Source organism: Mucor velutinosus (assembly GCF_035048745.1).
Source record: "Mucor velutinosus strain NIH1002 chromosome Unknown tig00001544, whole genome shotgun sequence".
In the NCBI taxonomy this organism is placed as follows: domain Eukaryota; kingdom Fungi; phylum Mucoromycota; class Mucoromycetes; order Mucorales; family Mucoraceae; genus Mucor; species Mucor velutinosus.
The window spans coordinates 2166066-2188279 of record NW_027041908.1 but is presented as its reverse complement, the minus strand read 5'-3'; the positions used below and the strand labels follow the sequence as shown (position 1 = coordinate 2188279).

Here is a 22214-nt window from a genome sequence, read left to right as displayed (position 1 = left end):
TATGGGTTGATCAACACAATTTTTATAGTCGAATCTGGAAAAAAAAAAAAGCTCAATCAAGTCGAAAGACAATCAAAATCTGGCCAATCTGGAGTAGACGAAGAGTCTGCATTTAAATTAATTTTGACGGCTGGTGAGGCTGGCTGACAAACTCAATGCCCTTTAAACCATGAAGGCAATGCTATAATAGATGCTTTTGAAGCGTATGGAAAGTAGGAGGCATATTACATAGCACTGTTGTTAGCCATTCTATTCTAGTTTAGTTCTATATTTAACAACGCCAGTCTACCAAAATACTTGCTAGATCAATCTCTTTCCTTTTTGAGACTTTGAAAGTGTCTAGGGACCATAAATTTATTACGCTACGATGAGCATTTCGGCTCTTCAGCTGGTTTCCTGACCTACGCTTCGCTTTGGTGGAAGCCAACCTACGTTCAGTTGGCTCGCGCTGCCGCGGACCTTTGGCTAATATCCTAAAATTATTAATAATAGCTAAAATGTCAGAAAAAACTTGTATATTGATTGATAGTGATTTAATATAAGATCTCTAATCATATATGAACCATGCCTGACAAATGTCTGGCAACTCAGTTTTTATATTAGGGTTGTAAAAGTGTCTAGGGACTGAACATCTATTATGTTATGATGATACGTCAGCAATTTCAGGTGTCGAGTGGCATTTTTTTTCGTACTCTGTAAATGTAGCCCCTTTTCAGTATAGCAAACGGCAGTAGATAGACACGCATTCCATATGTGTTACATTTGGTTTGGTTCTGCAAAACCAACTGGCATTTCCCGAGCAGAATTGGAACTTTTGCATGTCTCCTTGATCCAAATGAACCCTGTTAGTCATGAAATGCCATTTGAGTCACCTATAATGTGGCAAACATCTCATCAAATGTTGCACTGACACAGAGATGCGTTGGTTTTGTTTGTTGCCAACATCATGGAAACCATGTTAGACTGAAAAGTCAATCAATTCATCATTTGTTTTTGTTTATTTGTTTTACTTGTATTAAAAAGGTTTATACGACTACTTTTACATTAAATTACTCTGGTTTACCGATTAGACCTTTGCCCCAATTCTGAATGACACGGGAACATTGGTTTCTAATATGTTGAGATCTAGGTGATTTCCAGAGACCCAAAGCGTCTAATTGTCTAGCATGGTGAACACACTGTTCCCAGTAAAACTTGGCATAAATTCGATTCTCGACAACGTTCTGAAAAGAGGTGTTATGATTAGCTGATGCCCTAATATTCATCCATTTCCACTTACATCAAAATCCGTAACCTCGGAATCCACCTCCAAAGGCATTTGAACCATGAAATCGTCTGGCAGGACCCAAATTTCATTGCCTTGCAAATAACTTGAGAAGATGCAAGCAGCTCTACTATCTAAAAATCTTTCAGAGCACCAGGGTTGAATTGTCTTTGATTCAATGATGACGGGCTCATAGTGAAACTCGTACTTTTCCACGGCATATAAAAATTCAGCGTCCATCCATCTTTCCAAGTCTGTGGGACCTTCATTCTCCTTCCAATGCTTATCATCCAGTACCATCTTATCTTCGCTGAGCTTTAGAATAAGTTGAGATTTGTCATATGGAACATCGTCGCGAGTGGCCTTTCTGTTCTTAAAGTTGAAGGTGGGCAAAGCCAGTAAGTCTCCTGCTAGCAAAAGGCTGTCGATGCGTTCCTTATTGGATTCGAGCGTGCGGCGTAAATCAGTAGCTGGGATGACACCATGGGGTAAGTCCATAATATAATCTGTTTGTGCTAAAAGTCTGGCCAAGTTACGCTCAGCGTTACGAGGAAACAAAACACTCAACTTCTCGCCAGGGATTTGAGCAAGATGCAAATCCACATTTCTATACAACTCGGGTGTATTTTCGTACTCTTGCTTGATTTTTTCTACAGTCGATTCGTCGTCCTCTTCAATATGAACGATAGCGGAAATTGGTCCTACATTCAATCTATTAAACAACATTTTCCATCTATCATACTCATACGAGCCATGATTTACCCTCCCAGTAGATGGTCAATCTCTTCAAATCTTCCCAGGTATCTGCATTTGCTGTGGTGATGATGGAAACTTCGTCCTTTTCAGGTACATTGCTGGCCTTTTTCCAGAAAGGCTGAATATTTTTGGCGGCATCGTAGTAACTTTTGCTGAATAGTTTGCTCATTTTCAGACCATGTGTCATTTGGTTCATAAGGGAATAAGTATCATCTATACAGAAATCTCGTTTACGCACCATTCTCTTCCAGACATCCGCAATTTTTACCTTGGTCATAAGTGCGTTGAGGTACCCAGTCGTCATTGAATTGCTCGTCTAGTGCAGCATCTGTCTGTTGGAGTCGAATAGGGCTGTTGTTGCTGTTGGGTGATGATGTAAGGTACTTCCAGGTATGATTTAGCGATAAGAAGACCGAGAAAATGACATAGAACAAAGCAGCGAAGCGAATAAACCGAGATTGAGCCAGTTTGGATAATAACGAAGGTTTGGCTGTGCCGCCGAAAGCATTTCCATGTTTTGAGTGTGGTAAAAGAGGACCTGAAGGGTTTAAAAAGCTATGCACTCGCAAAATGATGGAGTTTACAAATCGAGGCAAATTTGAGGTAGTTGGAGGTGCTATGTTCAAGGAAGCTCTACTGCTACTATGGCGCTTCAGCTCTGGTTTTGGTGTTTGAAGTATCTGTTGCTGTTGCTGTTGCTGTTGCTGTTGCTGCTGTACATTTAGCGAAGGTTTTCTTTGATGTGAAGTTGTTTTCTTGGAGGTCGTGATCGAAGTTGACCTTGAATGCTTCGGTCTAACAGTAGGCAGGTCAGACATGTTGAATGAGAGAAAAAAGAGAAAGAAGAAAAGAAGAAAAGATACTTTTGCTAATGACCACACCAACAAGACACATACACCACACCGAGAGTGTATTACCTTAATTAATTGCTGGGACGGGTTGATTTAAATAAATCAGATCTCCGTTGCAATCAATTTAATACTGATTCATGAGAAGCAGCAGCACTGCCAAGTAGAACCAAGAGATTATATATATATATATAGACACATCACGCCCCGCGAAAAAATTTGTTCAACAAAGAATTAGTACATAGAAATCAATCAAGGAATTCTTCCTCTCTTTTTTGCTTTTCTTTCCACAATCTCAATCCAAGATGTCCTACTCACCTCATCAACAAAATCAACAATACTACGCTAGCCCTCCTCAACAACAGCAATACTATGCTCCTCCCGGTGGACAACAGCAACAATACTACCCACCTCAACAAGGCGGCTATTATCAGCCACAGTAAGTTTTTCCCATCTAACCTCAAATATCTGGCATTTGCTAATAAGAAATCACTACATAGACCTCCTCCACAAACCATTATTGTCCAGCAACAGCCTCAAAGAAAGGATGATAGCGATTGTTGTACTGCTTGGTAAATATTTGGAATTATGTGAATCAGGGTTAAAAAGCTTAAATATTACTGTATATTTAGTATGGCAGGTATGCTCTGTTGTTGTTTGTTCGACATGTGCACATAAGCATAGAGAAAGAGTGCTTTTCCATCGTAGAAGAAGCAGTAGTAGCAAGAGTCATCATAGTAATAGCAATAATAATTATACTTTTTAATACAAAAACCATACGAATCGGCTAAATCACACCAGTATCTCCTTAAACTGCATTTCTCTCGTTTGCTGCCCTTGCTCCTTTTATATGTTTGGAATGGTAGATAGCATTGGGATGTGAGGCAAATCGTGTCAACGTTCATCATGATGAGAAAAGATGGTATCGAGTTCACACATTTGTAATTGTTGAATACGGAAGAAAACCAGCCAGAAAATATAACTTGTGCTACTTGACAATATCATTAGCATCTGCGAATAAGCATTTGTTGTTTCCTTAGTAGGGATAGGATGTTGAACATATAGGAGGGCATTTCTTTTTATCAATGGGAACGAAGGGAGAAGAGGATTGTAAAACCACCCTCATGGCACAAAAGGGTTTCAGATATGAGAACAATCACCCAAGAACGTGTTGGCAATATGGCAAACTGTTATTCCTTACAAGTCGTACAAGAAATCAGTTTTTTATGAGAATTTGCCGAATATCCCTTCCCAAATGGATTTCAGGAACAACATCTTGAGCGGCTGATTGTATTAGCGGCTTTGTTTGTGAGAGGCGGCATCAAAATATAAGAAAATGAATGGGGCCACTCTAAGTCTTGATTGATATTTGGATGAATCATGCGAAGTGCTTTATTAAAGAAAGTTGGGTATATATACAGAATAAATAGTGCGATGTTTTCAATTTGTAGTGGTCGTCGAAGTAGCAAACCAAGAGCTTAAACTTTGGTATTTGGATTGACATCTCTTTAATAATGGCTTTTTATCGATAAGCTGTGAGTGTTGTGATGGCATTGGAGGTGGAGGAGCTGTGCTGCTGTTTAACATTTGTGTTAATAGTGAAATTGGCTTTTTCACAGTAGACGCGGTAGTTGTGTATACTGGATTGTTGTGATCATCCATCTTCTTGACAAAGTGTAATTCTTGCTCAGTCTCTTCCTCCATGTCATCGTCCTCCTCGAGAGATGAAAATGACCATGTTGTCGAGTAGCAATCTTCTTCAACCTCTTCTCTTTCATCGTCGCCATCTTCTTGTTCAGTATCATCCGTATGGACATAGAACTTGGAGCATGCGTTTGTTGAGGGTATATCTTTGAGTTGCTCATTAAATTTAGATTGCTTTGAGTTGAACATATCTTGTAAATTGCTCGTGTCATTGTTGGCTTGAGCAGCAGAGGAATTTGAAACTAGAGCATACCAAAACGTGAATAAATCTCATTAAGCAATATCAAGTAAATTGCCCTTACAATTCCATAAAGCTGTAATCTGCTCTTTGTTGATCCATTGGCAACGTGAAATAGTTTGAGTGGTATCCAAAGACATTTTTACGGATGAATAAAAAAAAAGAAAAGAAGGCTAAAGTATCTGTTTCTTCTCCTTCTGCGTCCTTTCTCCAACCCCCCTCCCCTTTTTAAATAGTAAATTTGAGAGTGTATCACTTTGACCCCAAAATGCGTAATTTAGCATCAGACTCAGAGAAACGGGGAGGAGGTCGACATGGTGGCTAGGTTTCACAGAACCTTATCAGCCATACTAGGTCTAAATGCTTGCCCCATCTACCGATTGATTGTCTCGCGTTTACAATCAAAATAAAATCATTGTAATTTAATATAGTTGAGATGAGCTAGAGAAAAAGGAGTACAGTATGTCTTTGATATTTCATAAGGCTACTTGAAGATTGATTCATTGATTATTATGAAATGCTCGTAACCTTATCATTCATCTAGAACACTTTGGTGGTAACTGTTCTGTGTTTAGGTCTAAAAAAGATTGCATCAGTGTACTTGTTTATATTCATTTAGATGGATGCTTGTGATCACGGACACAGATATATGCGCTCGAACATCGAGCCAAGAAAATTACTTATCGTTCAAGATCAATGAGTTGAAATTTACTGATCCAAATCGAATCCGCATTGGCGTTCATTACATAAGCATCGATTTCTATCTGATTTGTATCCCGAAAAAAAGGGATCCTTGTTGGAGTTGCCCTTGGTAGTATGATAAGCAACATCTCATGAGCGTCTTTTATCGCTTTCTTGATAGAAATCTTGACTCGAATTTTCAAAAGCTGTCTTGAGCAAGATATCTATGTATATGCCTCAACATGATTCTTTCCGGTAATTGTTTGGCAAGCTCTATATGTTGTAAGAAAGACGTCAAACCCCACAAAAAAAGATAATTTGGGAATTGTATGTAACATTTTGTTCACCAAAGCCGAAGCAATGCAGTTAAAATTTTTTTTTTTTTTTAGTTTGATAGGCAACATATATAAATTAGATGTACTCTATTTACAACACACGCCCGTTAATGAACTCTAAATGTGGCCACAACACTTCTCCGCCGCCATCCGTTTGGCCAAAGCTCTGCTTTTCATTTCATTGTTTATAGATAAGCAGGTTGCAATGTATCGCTTAGATCTAGAATCATTGAGCTCCATTGCGTGCTTTCTGCTCGTTCCGTTTGATGTTGTGTGTAACAAGCATCTCGCGGTGTGTAGCCTCTTTATCTGCGGGATGGGAATTGAAGTTCTAGTTTGATAGTTAGATGAACACTAACTGGAATGGCCCTTTACGGCATGTCAAGCATGATTGTCAGTTCTGTTTCAGTATTAGGTAATAGAGCAAAGAAATTAGCTCCTTATATACAAAGCTAAATTGGGGTTTGGTCGTCTGATTCATATAATACATGGGCAACATTCTGTTTTTCACCTGCTCTCGCAATGTGTAAGAAAAGCTTCCTCAACAAAAACACCTAAAAAGAGCCTTATCGAGCCTTTTCATTTTGATTAGCATAATTACAAGGATCATCATTTTTGAAAGACAAAGCTGACATTATCTGATTCGTAGAAATTCAATTCGATCCGAAAAGACTATATGATGCAACAGGTTAGTTGCTTAGAATTCATGCAATTGGCTTTTATGTATTCTCAGAGGGGTTGGATTTCCCACAAAAATTTACTTGAAAGATCCTGTTTGATCTGGTTGCATGATATATGAATGGATAGCTCGCGTTTTCTATCTGTCATGATGAACTGACGATTGTATCCAATCTTTTCATCACTTGATTGACACACAGCAGTGGTATTCAAATAATAGATATTACTGCTATTTCAATAATGATAATTAAAGTCATCTACTCACTCCAATCAGTTTTACACTTCATCATATCGAAGATTATGTATAATACATCACAAATTCGATTACTGTTGATGGCATATCACAGCTATGCATGGTTTCATCATATCAGAAAACAGCCTATAAGGCCTACTACTGAAATCTGCTTGTGTACTATCCAACTCATGGCTGAATCATTATTGTGCAATAATGCAATTTGCCGAAATGCTCATTGCTGGATTTTTATAGCACCCATCATACAGGCCCAAAATTGGTAGCTGCATATGCACCTCCAGTAAATATAATGTTTCAATAAAAATTTTGTGACGCTGTGAATACATATATCTGCACACTTGGAAAACGATATACAATGTTCAATAGGGTGCCAATGTAGCATACTGTATTAAGATTCGCACTTAGAGAAGCATTTGTGGCGACTGGATTTAACAAACATAAAATTGCACGATAAAAAACTTTATACTACTAAACTTGAATACTTTCCAACAAGCCGCAGTTCTCTTCTTATGGACTCTCAAAAGCATCAACCGCCTTCAATATATGAATGGCTTTGATTTTGCCAGCCATTATTGTTTAGAACTCAGACAGAACTTTTGCCAAATATTGTTTAGTTTCGACTTGATTGATCTATTTTTGCAAGATTCGACTATAAGAAGTATAATAAACATCCCATACCTCCTTATACTTTCTTGGAGTACTTTTCAAGGCGCATCTAATGGTAATAATTAACTTAGATGTTTTGAAAGAGCTTATTGAGCAATGATTGAAAATATGAATTGAGATTTTTGGCTAAAATGTCAAGATTTTACATCTTAAGATTTCACAAAGAAAGTTTTAGGGGCTGCCCTGAATCTGTAGCAACATTTTGATCTAATAAATGCTATAGTAGAAGTTTTCGTTTTCAAGGTGAAAAACGCAATCATTTGATTTTTGATGAAAATCATGAGGTATCATTCATGGTTTTTGGTCGATTTTTGGCAAACCCAAAAAAGTTGAGCAAAGGTGTCAGAAAGTAAGTGCAAGTTGAGAGTAATTGCTTGGTGCCATTCTGGCGGTCTAAAACGGTGTCTAACACGAGAAAACACGACTCAAATGGGTCTAGATTTTGCTGTGGTTTGCATATTTTTGAATAGACAGAGGCGATGCAAGGATGCTGTACACCTGTACAAGAGTTGCTTCCATTTTTGCAGGCGGGGAGCAGTGTAGAAGAGCCAGATCCACACCCTCCACTCGTTTTTAAAGGGTCCTCGCATGATAGCAGGAAGGTAAAATGCAAAATTTAGTATATATTAGCAGGATGCAGCTATGTCGGCCGCCCTTTTCAATAATTTTATGAAATGATTAATAGTTCCACAAGAAGTATATATTATCTAACGCAAGTAAATGAACCAAATCTCTCCTATGAGCACAGCCGAGGCGCCAAGTGCAATGACAGGCAAAATGACAAGGTTCCATTTCAGAAACTGAAAGTAACCCAAGGTATATATACCCTTTGTTTTCAGAATATGATCAAACCTAGAAATATTATGAGCATTAGAATACCAGGTATCGGACGTTTCAACAGTATGAAGTTTACATGATGCCCGCCAAGCTCCCTACCAACGTCAAGCAAGCACCCAAATTACTTCCAACAATGAGCCCCAGTAAAAACCCTTGCATAGTTGCATCAGAATCAACGTGCTGAGTAAAATTAGGATGCTGGATGATTTGAGTAAATAAGATGGTCATAGGCTATAATGATGGCATAGAAAATATAGGTCAATATTGCTTGTCCAACCTTATGATTCATGATATGCAACTCACCAGATTATTCAGTAATTGACACGCCAAGATGGATACAAAGACCATTCCGAAAACGGCTGTAACATAGTTCTTTGCAAACACAGCCATTGCTGTGGCAAAGATGCCTACCCAGCCTTCTTCAGCCAATGCTTCAATTAAGATAAACATACCCAAGCTGAACGGTAATATAGACCAAGGCATACGCATAAACACAGCCTTTAGAGTAGGGAATCGACTACCAAACCATCTTGAAGCACGGTAGAATGGCTTTAGGTATTTACGTTTAGGCTCTTTTGAAGTAGATAATAAGGAAATATCATCATCTTCAACAACAGCAGCAGCTTGATCTGTGGCACCTTGTGCTTCCAATGGTGCAGAAGATCGAAATCTAAGATTTTTCTGGACGGCATGTTCTTGCTCTTCTGCGCGAATTTTGTTGCTGCTGCCTAGACTATCAGTACCGATATCCACTTGACCTTGTTGCTCTTGAGATCCTAGTACTGGTGTAGGTTGACTGTGTAACATGGCAGGAGGTGGTGTATTCAAGACATCTAATTGGATTTCATGATGGCTTTGGTTTTCTGGGCCATACACGAGCACTTGATCATGCGCTGCTGTGTTCAAAAAGGGTCTAGGGAACCTTCGTTTAATGTTGAAGAGATGACTAAAAGAAATACCGAGATCATGGCGGATGTCTCTCAGGAACATGACACAAGCAAACGGTAGAGTCACCATCCATACAGGAACATGAGCAAACGAAGTGCCCACAAGTGTCAATAGACAGCAGGCAAGCAAGATCAGACCAAAGATCGCCCCTTGCGGATCGATTAATACACTTTTGGGATCGGCATCGGGAGGTTGAATATGACGGGGCAAGTAATAGTTGCCTCTGAACAAAATGCGAAGCACAACATAGGCCAACAAAATGCAGGCAACGGTGGGCAATAACATCCAGGCCGAGTAAGTGATAAAACTGATGTTGTATGCTTCAGACACGACGACATTTGTTGGATTGCCAATATACAATGCCATCGACGCTACAAGAAATGTCAGTGTCAACCCTTGAATGGACATCCAAGATTAGCATATCTCTTACCGATGTTGGCCGTTGTGAACTCACTCATTAGAAAAGCGGTAGGGGGGATATCTGAGACCTTTGTAAAGTAAGATAGAAAGACTGTACCCGTCAAGATGACCACATCGTTGCTGGTAAGGCCACTCATCAGACTTGTCAAGATGAAGAATAGAGTAAATGCCAGCATACCTCTATTGCCTGCCTTTCTAGATACCCAAAATGCACAGAATTGAAACACACCTGTCATGTCCAGAGATATACAGATGTAGGCCTAGGATGATGTGGATTTTAAATGACAGATCAAAATGAAAAAAATTGCCATGGATTACCAAAGAGTAGAATAGAATCATGATGGCCCATGGCTGGACACCTAACGTCCCAAGAAAACCCTTGCCCACGACATCGAAATTGATGGCTCTACATACAAGCAGTATCAAAACACCCAACGGTGGCACTGTCGAAATGTTGAGGTATATCTTGATATGTGGACCAATGCGTATCTTAACCGGGCGAATAATGAGTATCACTACCAACAAGAAAATGACGATAGTGACATAGGAGTAGGCTGTCAGAGTCGCTGTACTAGCGTCTGCCATGATGAATTGATAATAGCAAAAACAAAATCTCGAGAAACAGAAAGAGTAATGAAGGTTTCTTTTATACACAAACGGAGTCCATGCTTGTTCCCTCCAGGCAGGCGGTGAGCGGGACAAAATGGACTCACCACCCCCAAATGAGATGTAATTTGTACGTCAATGACTTGGATTCTGTTTGGGTGATTCTGCGCTTTTCATTCTTTCTTTTTTTTTGTTCCTCATCTTAAACACGTAAAACTAAAAATGTGGTTGAGCGATAGTCAAAGTAAGACCAGCACACGGCACACATGTGGAGAATCGAGCATGAATGTTGATTTTGTCTTGACTTGTAGAAATTGGTGTTGGGCTTACGGCATTTGGCTTATTTTTCATGGCGATGGGCGTCATGATGCTCTTTGACGGAGGATTAATGGCTATTGGCAATGTAAGTGTGCTTATCAGATACTCTTTCAATCAATCAAATTAAATTTAATAAATGCATGTATAAAAGGTATTGTTTTTGTGTGGTATTACAGCGATTATTGGTCCAAGAAGTACATTTGTGTTCTTCTCTAGAAAGGAGAAATTAAGAGGCACCATTTGCTTCTTGGGTGGCATCCTTCTCGTGCTCAGTAAATACCCATTCTTTGGTTTCATGGTGGAGATTTTTGGATTTTTGAATCTATTTGGGTAAGTCATGGAAGATGGGAGTGGGGGAGAAGCAAGATCAGAAAACTCAAATGCTATGATAGGGATTTCTTCCCAGTGGTATTTGGATTTTTGAAGAGATTGCCAGTCATTGGACCTATTTTGAGCCATCCAGCACTTCAAAGAGTAAGTTTTAGATTACACCTGAAAGCATGGGATGAATGCTAATGTGTGATGACAAATTTGATAGTTTGTACCAAGAGAAAGTCGTACTCGAGTGTAAATATGATCAAAATAAAGAAATCAAAAAGAGAAACAGACATATGAAAATGCTTTATATACATAGCTCGGCTCGGAAATAATCACCATCTAGTGAAAAAAACGTGTTCAAGTTATACGATTTGATGATTTAGGCATCCCATTTTGCATGTTTTACTTTGAGCTACTGTGCGGATCCCCTCATTTCTTCATGGCTGACTTCAGATAGTTTATTTCTATTTTGCCCCTCAAAAATTTATATTTATTTATCCTTTTTTCACAAACACAACTCCCTTTTCTTTTTCCTTGTTCTTCTTTCTCTTTTATGTACATTTATATATAAAAAAAAAACCACCTCATAAAAATGGATACCACTGCTGAACATTGTAATATACCACCAACACCAACCTCATCATCATCATCGCCATCATCCACACTATTACATTGGGCTACATCGATACTGCAGAATGAAACACATTTGAGTGATTTTCTAAACCCACACTTCACAATTGGATTCATATCAAAGCTGTTCAAGATGGACGACGACCAGATGGCACACAATGACAGCATCTCATCAGCGCTAGCTCACATCAACTCACTTGTACCTGAAATCTTTAATGATATCCCCAGCACAATCGACATGTCTGCCTACGGTCATGGTGATCAGAACCAAATTATACCTCTCCTGGCTTTTATCCAAACAGAATATCAAGTATATCATATCAACTACATCATATTAAGCAACCCAGAGCTATCATTCACAGCATATGTATAGTATTTGATGGCCTAGAGTATAGCTTAACATGAAATTTAACCAAGCTACCATCATTTTAGGTCAATCAATTCATATCTATACCCACCAATCATCTCAATTTGGAGAACAACTTGCTTTCATGGTCATCCTTCATTCTATCCGACTACATGAATGCATCGTTTATAGCGCCCATCATTGAGCTATCCTACACTGCATGGAAGAATGGACATTATCTACTGTGTATACTGCATTATCACCACCCATCACTGGTGCCTGATTTACATTTGTATCTGCAACAAGCTCATGTATTTGAAACGGCTATTCAATGCATTCACACTCTAAATCCATCCTTCAATACAAGCTGCAAGACGATGATACCATTCATGATAGACTTGCTGTCCTGCCTCAAAATACCAAACAAAGAGAAAACAATGCAGCGTCATAGAGATTTGGAACGTTTCAAAATTGAATTTAAATCAACAACAGATGCACAAGCAGCCCTAAATGTTACATCACATTCTACGCCGTCGCTCTGTAACTCTGGAGAGGAGGAGGAAGAGGAAGAAGGATTCGAAACATTTGGCACTAGTACGACAATGACTTCCACCTATACCCTGCAGCAATTAAGGATCACAAAGACGACTATCACAAAGTACAGTGATGGAACTGAAATCCCGAGTGATTTGGAGGAGTTCGAATCACGCGCTACAGTACTAACCGAAAAAATCAATGGTTTGCAGCACCGTCTGATACTGATTGTACCCACACGCTCCTCCAGCTACTCGCCCTCGTCGGTTGCTTCCGACAGCATGATGGAGTTTTTTTTAACCGACGACAACACCTCTTCCACTCGCACAGGCGACAACAGCAGCCATCACAGCTTAGCCAGCAACGAGGACGCATTGCAATTGATTCAACAGCAGCAACAGCGTCGCATCTTACATCCTTTGCAAGCTGCCGAAGAGGACTATGCTGCCTACGATCGTAATTTTAAGGCGCTGCAATCCGAATTTCAAGCTTTAACCGACGGTGATTTGCATCTGCTGCTGCAGGTTTATTTACAGGAGGAACTCAAGCCCATCTGGAGAGATCATCCCAAAGTCATATGGCGCAAGAACCAGCTTTTGCAATTACACGGTGCATTGAACTCTGAATTTGAGCGCTCCGAATGCACGCTGTCCAACTTTAGAAGAGGATTTGCCTTTGCTCGCATGTGTGGATCTATCCGCCATGAGCTGGATCTTGTGCAGAACAAGATGGTCAAGTCCATCACCACACACCACGACATCCAGGAGCTTGAAGATCGCATGGAAAAGACGACCAGCATGGTGGACACACTCAAGACCAACTTTGACGATTTGCTCTTGCTGGCAAATGAGTCGACCGCTGAAGATCAGAAGGATACGTCCTATATGTCCAAATATGAAGCCATCACTGGTAAGAATGAGTTGGTGCGTACCTGGGTGGAAGAGGTGCGAGTGTGGTTTGCAGAAGCTGAGCGCATCCGACAATGGATCGAGATCCGCATAGAGCAGCTCAACAGCACAATACTGCCTGATCCTCTGGCAACCGTGGAACTACCAGCGTCTCCAGAGCAAGTGGAGCTGTTGAATGCGTCGCACTCTGTATTGGAAAAGGAAATTGAGGCGTTTGATAATGAAGACATGGCCCGTTTGAGATCACATGTCAAAACATTAACAGGATCTGGTCGAGCTGATAAAGACCTTAGCCCTGCAGACACCACAACCATTGAAATCACACTGACGACACTCATGACACTGGATAAGCTGATCCATTCCCTTCGCAAAAAGAGCTACGATTTGCAAGTTTTGACGGAACGCGTGTTATGGGAGGAAGAGTATACCAAGGCCATGGCGTGGCTCAAGGAGACTGACAGCGAAACAGACGAGTTCCTGAACAGCAGTGCTCGCTGGAGAGCTGCTGAAGAAGAAGAGCATGAGGATGATCAAGAAGTGCCGGCACATGCTGTACCCAGTTTGAAGCGCGAACGACTGATGGCCAAAGAAAAGCAAAAGGAAGAGATTGTGCAGCAGCTGTTGACATTGGAGCGAAAGATGGCAGAATTTGATCAAGGCCAATTCACCAAGACGGTCGACAGTTTCCAAGACTTGGACAACACGTCTAGCGTGGAGCTTCCCTCACATCTGGAGTCTAGACAAAATGCTTGCGAGCAGTTTTTTGAAGACCTCATGAAGCGCATGGCGTTTGCCAGAAACGTGGTGGAGCAGCGTCTCAATGTCATGGATTTCTTGTACCAAACTGACATGGTGATGGAAGACGCTATTGCTCTTCAGTTGGATCTGTCTGATGCTGGCTCAAAGGCTCGTCCGGGAGATAATGACCGAGAAATGACAGCACGTGTTCAAAACATGCATGAGCGTATTGTTCAGCTGGTGACAGCAACAGCAGGTCGGATACCGTACCCAGTACCCGGTCTTGAGATGGATAAAGGTCCCAATGCTGCTGCCAATGAGGAAATCAGCCAGGTCATTACAAGAAAACGCAACGATCTCATCTCTACCAGTGAGCATCTGGATGAGCGTTTGCTGGCGTTTCGTAACGTGTTGCAGCTGCACAGAAAGACAAAAGAGCACTTAGACGATGCGGCTCGCTTATGCGACTGGGCTGATGAGAGGGTTAAGATGATGCGCCGTGCCAAGATCAATGTGCAACAAGATGTCGCGCTCACTGCTGAAGATTTGCAGCGCTTGGAACGGGATCGCGACAGTGTTCTTAGCAAACTCAAGAATGGCAAAGAGAACGAAGTGGTGGATCTATTGACGCGCATTCAGCTGCTGCTAGAGACATCAAAGCAACTCGGTGTGTCTTCTATTGATAAAGACGGTTTGGTCGAAGTGTCGCAGCAACTGGAAGAGCGTTTTGATCGTTTGCAGCAAATTTTGGAAGAACACGGCCTGGATCTAGAAGCATTGCGTAAAAAATTGGAAGATGGCAATACCTACTCTGAACACGCCCGTTCTTTGCGCTCTTTCATCAGCGATATACGCCATTCGATGCCTGGATTGAAGCAAACGTGTGGATTCATGACGGGTCAGTCAGAGGAACAGGACAACCGTCGATTTGACATGCTGCATCAATCGCTATCCAAAATCAATGTCAGCTACCAAGAGCAGCAAGCCCAGTTCTCTCAGCTGTGTGCTCGATTCAAGGTCATGGAGCCCTCCAAGGTGGAAAACATGGACGACATTCGCAGCCTTCAACGCAACCTAGAACAAGACTGGGCGCAGTTGGCAGACGAAATCAAGGATCTGGAGCAATTTGCAGGCATTGTAGGCCAATGGTACGATCGTCAAAGACGGCTCAGTATGGTGGAAAACGAGCTCCTAAAGGGGTTAAATGAAGAGATTACTCAATTAGCCAAGACGGGCTGGGTGGATTCGGATTTAGCAGCGATCCAAAGCAAGATTGACAAGGCTTTCTTTGTACTGCAGGAGACGGACCAAGGTATCAGTGCTGCCGACAACAAGGAGGATCCTCTTCAAACTGCCAATTACTCTTGTGCTCGTGATAGACACAGCGTGCTCACCAACAAAGTATCTACTGCTGCTAATAACTTGAAGGCGCTTAAATCAAACGCCAACAAGGCAATGGCATTCAGTGCTTTTCTCAGTGCATCAGACAAGATGCTGAGCCAGGTCCAAGAGCAAAAGGAGGTGGTCGGCCGTCGCATGTCTTCTGTAGGCAACAGTGGGCTTGCTGGTGCATCCATGGGCTCAATTGATACCATGTGTAGAGATTCGCAAGCATCTACATTGAAGTCTGAGCGAAAGAGTCAAGCACTTGTCCAAGGGCTGGAGTCACTGATCTCACAAGCCAAAGCCTTGCAAGCAGAGGGCTATGATGCTGCGACTGTCAATGATCCAGTGATGCGTATCAAGGACAATCTCAGCCAGCTATCAAATACCATTGGACTCGAGAAGAAGCAAACCATGTTTATGCGCAAGATCTACATTCACGCCAAAGCTGCCAATGATCTGACTACCTGGATCAGCCATTGCTCCGGTGCGATTGATCAATTGCCTACAGATGTATGTATGCATGATGAACAAGAGCTGAGAGAGGAATTGGACAATTTAGAGCAAAAGATGATTGAAATGCGGCCAACAATTCAAGCATTTCAAGCCATGGAATCTCGTATCTTTGTCAACAAGGACGGTTTGCCTGTGGATCTCTGTGAACTCAGCTTGGACCGTAATGACATCAAGGAAGCTGTCAGCAAGAGAGAGGCAACCATCTTGAAGGCGTGGCAGGATCTCAAAAAGCAGCATGCGAAGGCGCGTGCTTTGATTGACAACTCCAAGCGAGGCGTAGAGGTTGCTCGCAAGGTCAAGTCCATCCTTACTCAAGTGGGCGATATGAAAGACCGTGTCAGTGCTGTTCGTATCTGTCGAAATACGCAACTGGACGAAGGCATTGAAAACCGTGATCTCAAGACAGTGCTCAGCTGCCCCTTGACATCTATCCCAAATGAACATCGCTTAGCATCTGCCAAGGCTGAGCTCGCTATCCTGGACCGGGATATGGAAGCCCACTTGCAGCCGTCGATTCAAGAGCTAGACACTATGTTGAGCGCTATTCAAAGTGACCATGAAGACATCTTTTCTGGACAGCGTACTGAAATCACCATTGCCGTGCGTGGATTGATGGATTTGATGAAAACCAAGCGTAGAGCCATTGCAGAGGCGGAAAAGATGGAAGGTTTCTTGACCGTCATGGAGGAACTAGAGGTGTTGCTGCTTGCCTTGACAGAAGTGGTATCGCGTGCCTCGCCAGAGAATGCGCGTATCGTAGATGGCAACTACAGTCGCACGGATTTGCAAGCACTGCTGATTGACTTGGACACGCGCTATCGCTACTATGAACCTAAGATCAATGAACTCATGGATGAAGCAAATCAAGTGGCAGAGAACCTAATGGATGATCGTCGTGTAGTGGACTGTTTGGGTCAATTAGCTGATAAGTGGGCTCAAATTCAAGCGGAAGCAGCTGCCAAGAAGGCAGATCTCATGGAGCGCATTGGCCCTTTGGCTGCTACATTTGACATGCTGGAAGCAAGAGAGGGCATGCTGCAAGAGAGAGGCAGAAGAGCTGCAAGTTTAGTGAGAAAATCATCCACACCTGTGTTGAAGCAACCACCTAGCCCCAAGACAATGCAATCCACGCCTCGCTACATGGCAGGTTACAACCGCACAGCAAGCCGAAACAATACAACCACACCTGTTCCATTCGCTCCATCTGCAACAGCCGCTAGAGCCAACGCCAGACGCACAGCTGGAGGCAATGTCTCTCCTACAGCCAGGCGAGTAGCGGCACGACAAAATGCAGCACTGCAGCAACGTCAAAAAGTAACAACCGCACCAAAGACACCAGAAACCTATGTAGCAGATCCCAAGAACGACCTTGATGTGGCTCTGGGTGATATCATCAATGATTCTCCGTACAAGGTGCTTGTCAAGATGGTCCCTGGCGAAGTAGGTAAATACTGGTTTGGTGATGTGAATCCCAAACTAGCTTATTGTCGTATCTTGAGAAGTCGCATGGTCATGGTGCGTGTAGGTGGCGGTTGGGTAGAGCTGTCTCAATTCTTGAGCGATCATGCTTTGTTAGAAGGTGGTCATTTCGTGTCTCATAAAGGATCTAGGGCTTCATTGCCCCCTACACCTTCTGGCGTTACTTTGGATGGCTTTTTGAACACAACTGTGGGTAGAAATTCACCTCAAGTCAATCGTGGTGCTAATGGTACGGTGTCTATTCGCGGTGGTGGCGGTGGTAGCAATGGCAATCAGGCTGGCAATAGCCCTACGCTAAGAGAGTCTAGATCGACGCCTTATCATCGAGGTATTTCACCTGGTCCTGGCGCTTATGGTCATGGCATCAAGACCGGAAACAAGTTTTTAGTCACTGTAGATGGTGATGGTAATCGTGTGGAAGTCAAGATGACCAAGGCAAAGAGTAAAGAAGCTAAATTTGTTACGCCTCGTCGTATAAACAGTTAAATTATTGTAATCATTTGTACATACATATCACTACATATCTGTGAAATAAAGTATTTATTACTAGTCTTACTGTGCAATTGCAGGGTCATAATTTTGCAATTTTACGGCTAGTTTGCATCGCAACTTGCTGTTTTTGCTTGATTTTGGGCCTTATTTCTTTATACGTCTCTAAGATTATTAGCATTCATAAATTTAGCTTTTTCCAAAGAGGTTGCCATGGCAACAGCAAATAGCTTTATTTCAACGACATGTACGAAAACTACAAGCTACTTCTGATTCCATCCAGAGATGTCCCCGAGATGATAGAGCCCGTCGTAGTAATAGTGCCATGCTGCTGTTGATGGACTATCTCTGAAGTATAGCTAGGTAACCTTGTAGATTCGTATCTTGGTAACTCATCTTCATATTCAATATGTTTCATAAACTTGGGAATGGGTACTTCACTTGTACGAAAACTAGCATAATTTCGTAGATCTTCTCCTACACGAACACCACGACCCAATGTGCCCACCACAATATCAGACTCAAAAGTAGACATGGCAGTTGATGGCCATGGGAACGTAGTTATCATTTCCTTTAACTTTTTGCTGCCTTCCGCTGGCTTGCATTGCTTTGCTGCTCCTAAGGAAAAGGATGTCTTTTGTTTTTTTATGTAGACCTTGACTTTTAGCCTGTAGGCAAGTGTCATGATTTTGCTGTATTCAAATGAAGGTGGAAGATCTTCCTTGAGTTTCAGGTCTACATGAAATTCGCTGCTTTTGCTATTGTTCTTTTCCTGTCGAACTTGGACATGGTGTGATTTGGTTTCCACTAATTGACTGAGAACTGGCACAGAATCTGCATTGAAGGATGAAACCTGGTACAAATTCATGGTGACATAGTAATCGTATATGTTGCAAGAGGAATGCCTTTCTGTGAATTTGGGGCAAATGGTAGCTTGTATTGTATCACCTGACAAGTATTCTACAGAGTGAAGTTTAGCCGTTACCGATGGCATGTTGAGTGATGGTACTTGCTTTCGTCTGCTCTTTTGGTCTTCGAGATACAATGGGGCTTTGAGCAGTTTTGTTTCTATTAAGGGTATGTAATTGATGTACTGCTGAGACATGACAGGCACCTCGCCGTATCCCAATGACGGATCCAAGAACGCTGATAGCTTGTAGGTGCATCTGTAGTACTCGTGGTTCATGGACGGTGGGAATTGAACAAATGGCATTTGAATTGTAAATAGAAATTTGTAGGTTGTCATGGCATGGAGGCCATCATCGTCATCTAGTTTTTTCCACAAGGTATGACGAACGCCAAATAACTGATTACTGTTTGTTCGAATGATGCCTGGCCCAACATCATATGTCAACATGGCTTCCACGCCTTGAAAGTGCATCCGAAGTCGGGTTGCTCTAGCTGAATGCTCTTTACACCTCACTACAACATGGCCTATATCATGCGCACACAAAATGAACATTTGCTAAAGCAGCACAGGCAATATACATGCTGTACCTTGGAACAAGGTACCCGGGCCAAATAGCCTTTCATTCCCCATCGACCATCCAAACTCGGGAAGTATTTCAATAGATACAGAGGCTATTGATGCTGTTGATTGATGGCCACTTCTTCTGCGGCCACTTAAAATGGATTCAATCATGCTTTCTTGATAATCTAATCTCTTCCTGCTAATTATTAAGCCGTGTGTGAAGATTTACTGGACTGTAAGAGAGAGAGAGAAAGAGAGATAATATACGTTGGATAGCAATTTATACAAATCGAGCGGGATTATCGACTGATAAACATGTAACCATCAAGAACACAGCAGGGAACACAATTACCGTGTTAGAGTCACTTGCTTCATGCAGCAATGTCCCGTTTGTATTCAGCTCTCCAAAAAACGAGGCATTTTGTAGCTAAAAATAAGGCTGAAGATGTAACATGGACGGTATTCAATTACAATACTGTTGAATTGCGGGTACTTTGTATTTATTTTCATGTATTCAGGCATGTTGATATAGCCACGTCTTCTGCATTGTGCAAACGATGGAATTACTCGTTCTTCTCTGAATTCTTTCGACGTGGTAATGTGATTTTTCATGGAATATAGTATGGCATTCTGTGATGTATAAATGATACATTAAAAGGGCATACGGCTGCTATCGTTTTGGGCAAATGTGCTCAGCAATTGTACAGGAGGAAATGCACACGAGCAAGTTGAAATCCCATATATAAAAAAGTAACATCAGACATTTAGTAGTAGCTACATACAGAGAACAATGACCTGTATATTAGGATTTTTCGTGCCACAGAGTTGCTTGTTAATTTGCTTTTATTCTAAGTGATGATAAATAAGGGGAATATAAGTACATAAATAGTAAAACTACAAGTGATTTTAGGCAGTGTCTTCGTCCAATAACTCGAGATGGCCCTTGATAGCACCACCAACGCTCACTCGATCAATCAAAAATGTATCATGGCCAAACATGGCATCCAGTTCGTAATAGGTAACTCGGTTGTTTCCAGAAGCACGAAGGCATTCAGCAATCTCCTTTTGCTGCCACACAGGGAACAAGATGTCAGATTGAACGCCCAACACCAAGGTAGGCATAGTGATGCCCTTCATGCCTTCCACTAAATCCTGCGTTGCAGGATCAGAGGAGAGTGTGGTCAATCTCTTCTTTCCAGCTGACTTCTTTGGCACTTGTTCCTCCTTTTCCTGCTTGCCCTCCAATGCCGATTGCGTTCCCATCACAGATCTACAAGCCTCTGCCATAATACGGGCATCCTCCTCCTCAGGGCGCTCGAGTTGCTGACGACGCTTCAAGATCTCTTCTACTTTAGGTAAATTGTGTTCCCTCTGGTTTTGCAGCTTCTCCATTTCTGAACGAGACATATCAAACATATCCATAGCCTTTGAAATGTACAAGAGTGAATTGGGGTCGTATTGCAAACAGAATCGCTCGCCTTGGTGATCCAAGTAAGTCTCGATCAAGAAATCAGGGCACAGAGCGGGAGACTGGTTCTCATTAGCTCTCTTACGACCAAATCGAAGCTCCCATTCAGGTCCAGAACGATAACTGATGGTGGCGATCTCTCGAGCAAGTTTCATGCCTACGTGAGGAGGAATACTCTTGTAGTAAAAGCCCTTGTTCCAATTAGGATCAGCCATCAAGACTTGACGCTGTGTGTGGCGAAGAGCAATGGAGTAAGGATGTGATCTTGCACAAGCTGAAATCGAAATGAGTCTTTTCACACGCTCTGGAAACAATTTTGCAGCAGCAATAGACTAAATGTACCAGCCAAAACGTTAGTCATATACCGTATTGTTGCTCCACTTGAACAATTACTCTACCTGCATACCACCCATACTACTGCCCACACTTGCATGCAATTTCTCAATGCCAAGATGATCCAACAGCTTGAATTGAGCTCTGATCATGTCGAAAATAGTGACAATGGGAAATCTGGTTGCATAGCGGTCTCCATCAGCGGGATCAATGGAGCTAGGCCCAGTGGAACCATAACAACCACCGATAGCGTTTGTACAAATAACAAAGAATTTGTTGGTATCGATATTGGCACCAGGACCGATAAAGTCTTCCCACCATCCAGGCTTTGTATTTTTTGCATGTGATTTGGCGTGAGATGAAGCAGAGAGGCCAGTGTGGATCAAAATGGCATTGTCCTTCTTCTCGTTCAATGTGCCCCACGTCTCGTACGCAATATCAAACTTGGGTAAAATACCTCCGTGATCAAGCAGAAATGGATGAGGATACTCAAACTTCTCGTATCCAGTAACGATATTGTCATAACTGGGTTCAGGTCCGCTGTCAAGTTCCATTGTACGTGAGTTTAATTTGTCGATACAGGGGAAGGATAAAGGTGGATTGGAGGAAGTGGCTGAATTGCTGATAGAGCATGATGCACTTTCGACTTTGGTTTGGTTGTGAATGCCTGTAGGATGAGCGGCAATCTGTTCAGTATGCGTCCTTCCATTTGTACCCACCATTTTACTCGGTTATGCTTACCTCGTTGACTCAAGCTCAACATGGGGCGAATTGACGCTGTCTTGATAGAATGCGAGTATGATGCTCGAACCAGTGCTAATGTAGAACGCATGTCAAGTATAGGATATATCTGTAAAAGAATGAAACGCACAGAAAAGAAAGGAAAAAGAGAAAGAACAAGGTAAATTCAAGTTTAAAAAACTTCATGATCGCATCAACTACACAAAAGCGAGCAAAATGACGCCATTTGAAAACGAACGCCATTGGATTATTCATTTGATGCAATAGCCTATACTGATTAATAATGCTGTTATGATGTAGATTTGTTG

The 22214-nt window shown here is 41.9% G+C and overlaps 8 protein-coding genes across 8 annotated transcripts; 3 read left to right on the top strand and 5 right to left on the bottom strand.

Annotated features, from left to right (window-relative positions):
• Positions 1-1049: 1049 nt before the first annotated feature.
• GIM4 (Cochaperone prefoldin complex subunit) lies at positions 1050-2838 on the bottom strand (the record flags this gene model as incomplete). Its single annotated transcript, XM_064825284.1, has 4 exons — positions 1050-1223; positions 1280-1965; positions 2027-2233; positions 2289-2838. 4 exons carry the CDS (start codon positions 2836-2838, stop codon positions 1050-1052), a joined length of 1617 nt encoding a protein of 538 aa, XP_064680661.1.
• A 335-nt stretch (positions 2839-3173) lies between these two features.
• CCS1 (copper chaperone) lies at positions 3174-3444 on the top strand (the record flags this gene model as incomplete). The annotated part of the gene is made up of 2 exons (XM_064825283.1): positions 3174-3307; positions 3369-3444. 2 exons carry the CDS (start codon positions 3174-3176, stop codon positions 3442-3444), a joined length of 210 nt encoding a protein of 69 aa, XP_064680660.1.
• Positions 3445-4308: 864 nt separating this feature from the next.
• Positions 4309-4950, bottom strand: ATC70_006000 (uncharacterized protein; the record flags this gene model as incomplete). The annotated part of the gene is made up of 2 exons (XM_064825282.1): positions 4309-4814; positions 4875-4950. 2 exons carry the CDS (start codon positions 4948-4950, stop codon positions 4309-4311), a joined length of 582 nt encoding a protein of 193 aa, XP_064680659.1.
• A 3180-nt stretch (positions 4951-8130) lies between these two features.
• ATC70_005999 (uncharacterized protein) lies at positions 8131-10213 on the bottom strand (the record flags this gene model as incomplete). The annotated part of the gene is made up of 5 exons (XM_064825281.1): positions 8131-8275; positions 8337-8491; positions 8564-9579; positions 9639-9888; positions 9947-10213. 5 exons carry the CDS (start codon positions 10211-10213, stop codon positions 8131-8133), a joined length of 1833 nt encoding a protein of 610 aa, XP_064680658.1.
• Positions 10214-10456: 243 nt separating this feature from the next.
• On the top strand, positions 10457-11123 carry ATC70_005998 (uncharacterized protein; the record flags this gene model as incomplete). The annotated part of the gene is made up of 5 exons (XM_064825280.1): positions 10457-10478; positions 10546-10637; positions 10704-10882; positions 10945-11026; positions 11091-11123. The coding sequence occupies 5 exons, from the start codon at positions 10457-10459 to the stop codon at positions 11121-11123; spliced, it is 408 nt and encodes a 135-aa protein (XP_064680657.1).
• Positions 11124-11462: 339 nt separating this feature from the next.
• ATC70_005997 (uncharacterized protein) lies at positions 11463-17890 on the top strand (the record flags this gene model as incomplete). Its single annotated transcript, XM_064825279.1, has 2 exons — positions 11463-11867; positions 11933-17890. 2 exons carry the CDS (start codon positions 11463-11465, stop codon positions 17888-17890), a joined length of 6363 nt encoding a protein of 2120 aa, XP_064680656.1.
• Positions 17891-18149: 259 nt separating this feature from the next.
• On the bottom strand, positions 18150-19535 carry ATC70_005996 (uncharacterized protein; the record flags this gene model as incomplete). The annotated part of the gene is made up of 2 exons (XM_064825278.1): positions 18150-19327; positions 19391-19535. The coding sequence occupies 2 exons, from the start codon at positions 19533-19535 to the stop codon at positions 18150-18152; spliced, it is 1323 nt and encodes a 440-aa protein (XP_064680655.1).
• A 735-nt stretch (positions 19536-20270) lies between these two features.
• ATC70_005995 (uncharacterized protein) lies at positions 20271-21997 on the bottom strand (the record flags this gene model as incomplete). The annotated part of the gene is made up of 3 exons (XM_064825277.1): positions 20271-21164; positions 21231-21832; positions 21907-21997. The coding sequence occupies 3 exons, from the start codon at positions 21995-21997 to the stop codon at positions 20271-20273; spliced, it is 1587 nt and encodes a 528-aa protein (XP_064680654.1).
• Positions 21998-22214: the final 217 nt, after the last annotated feature.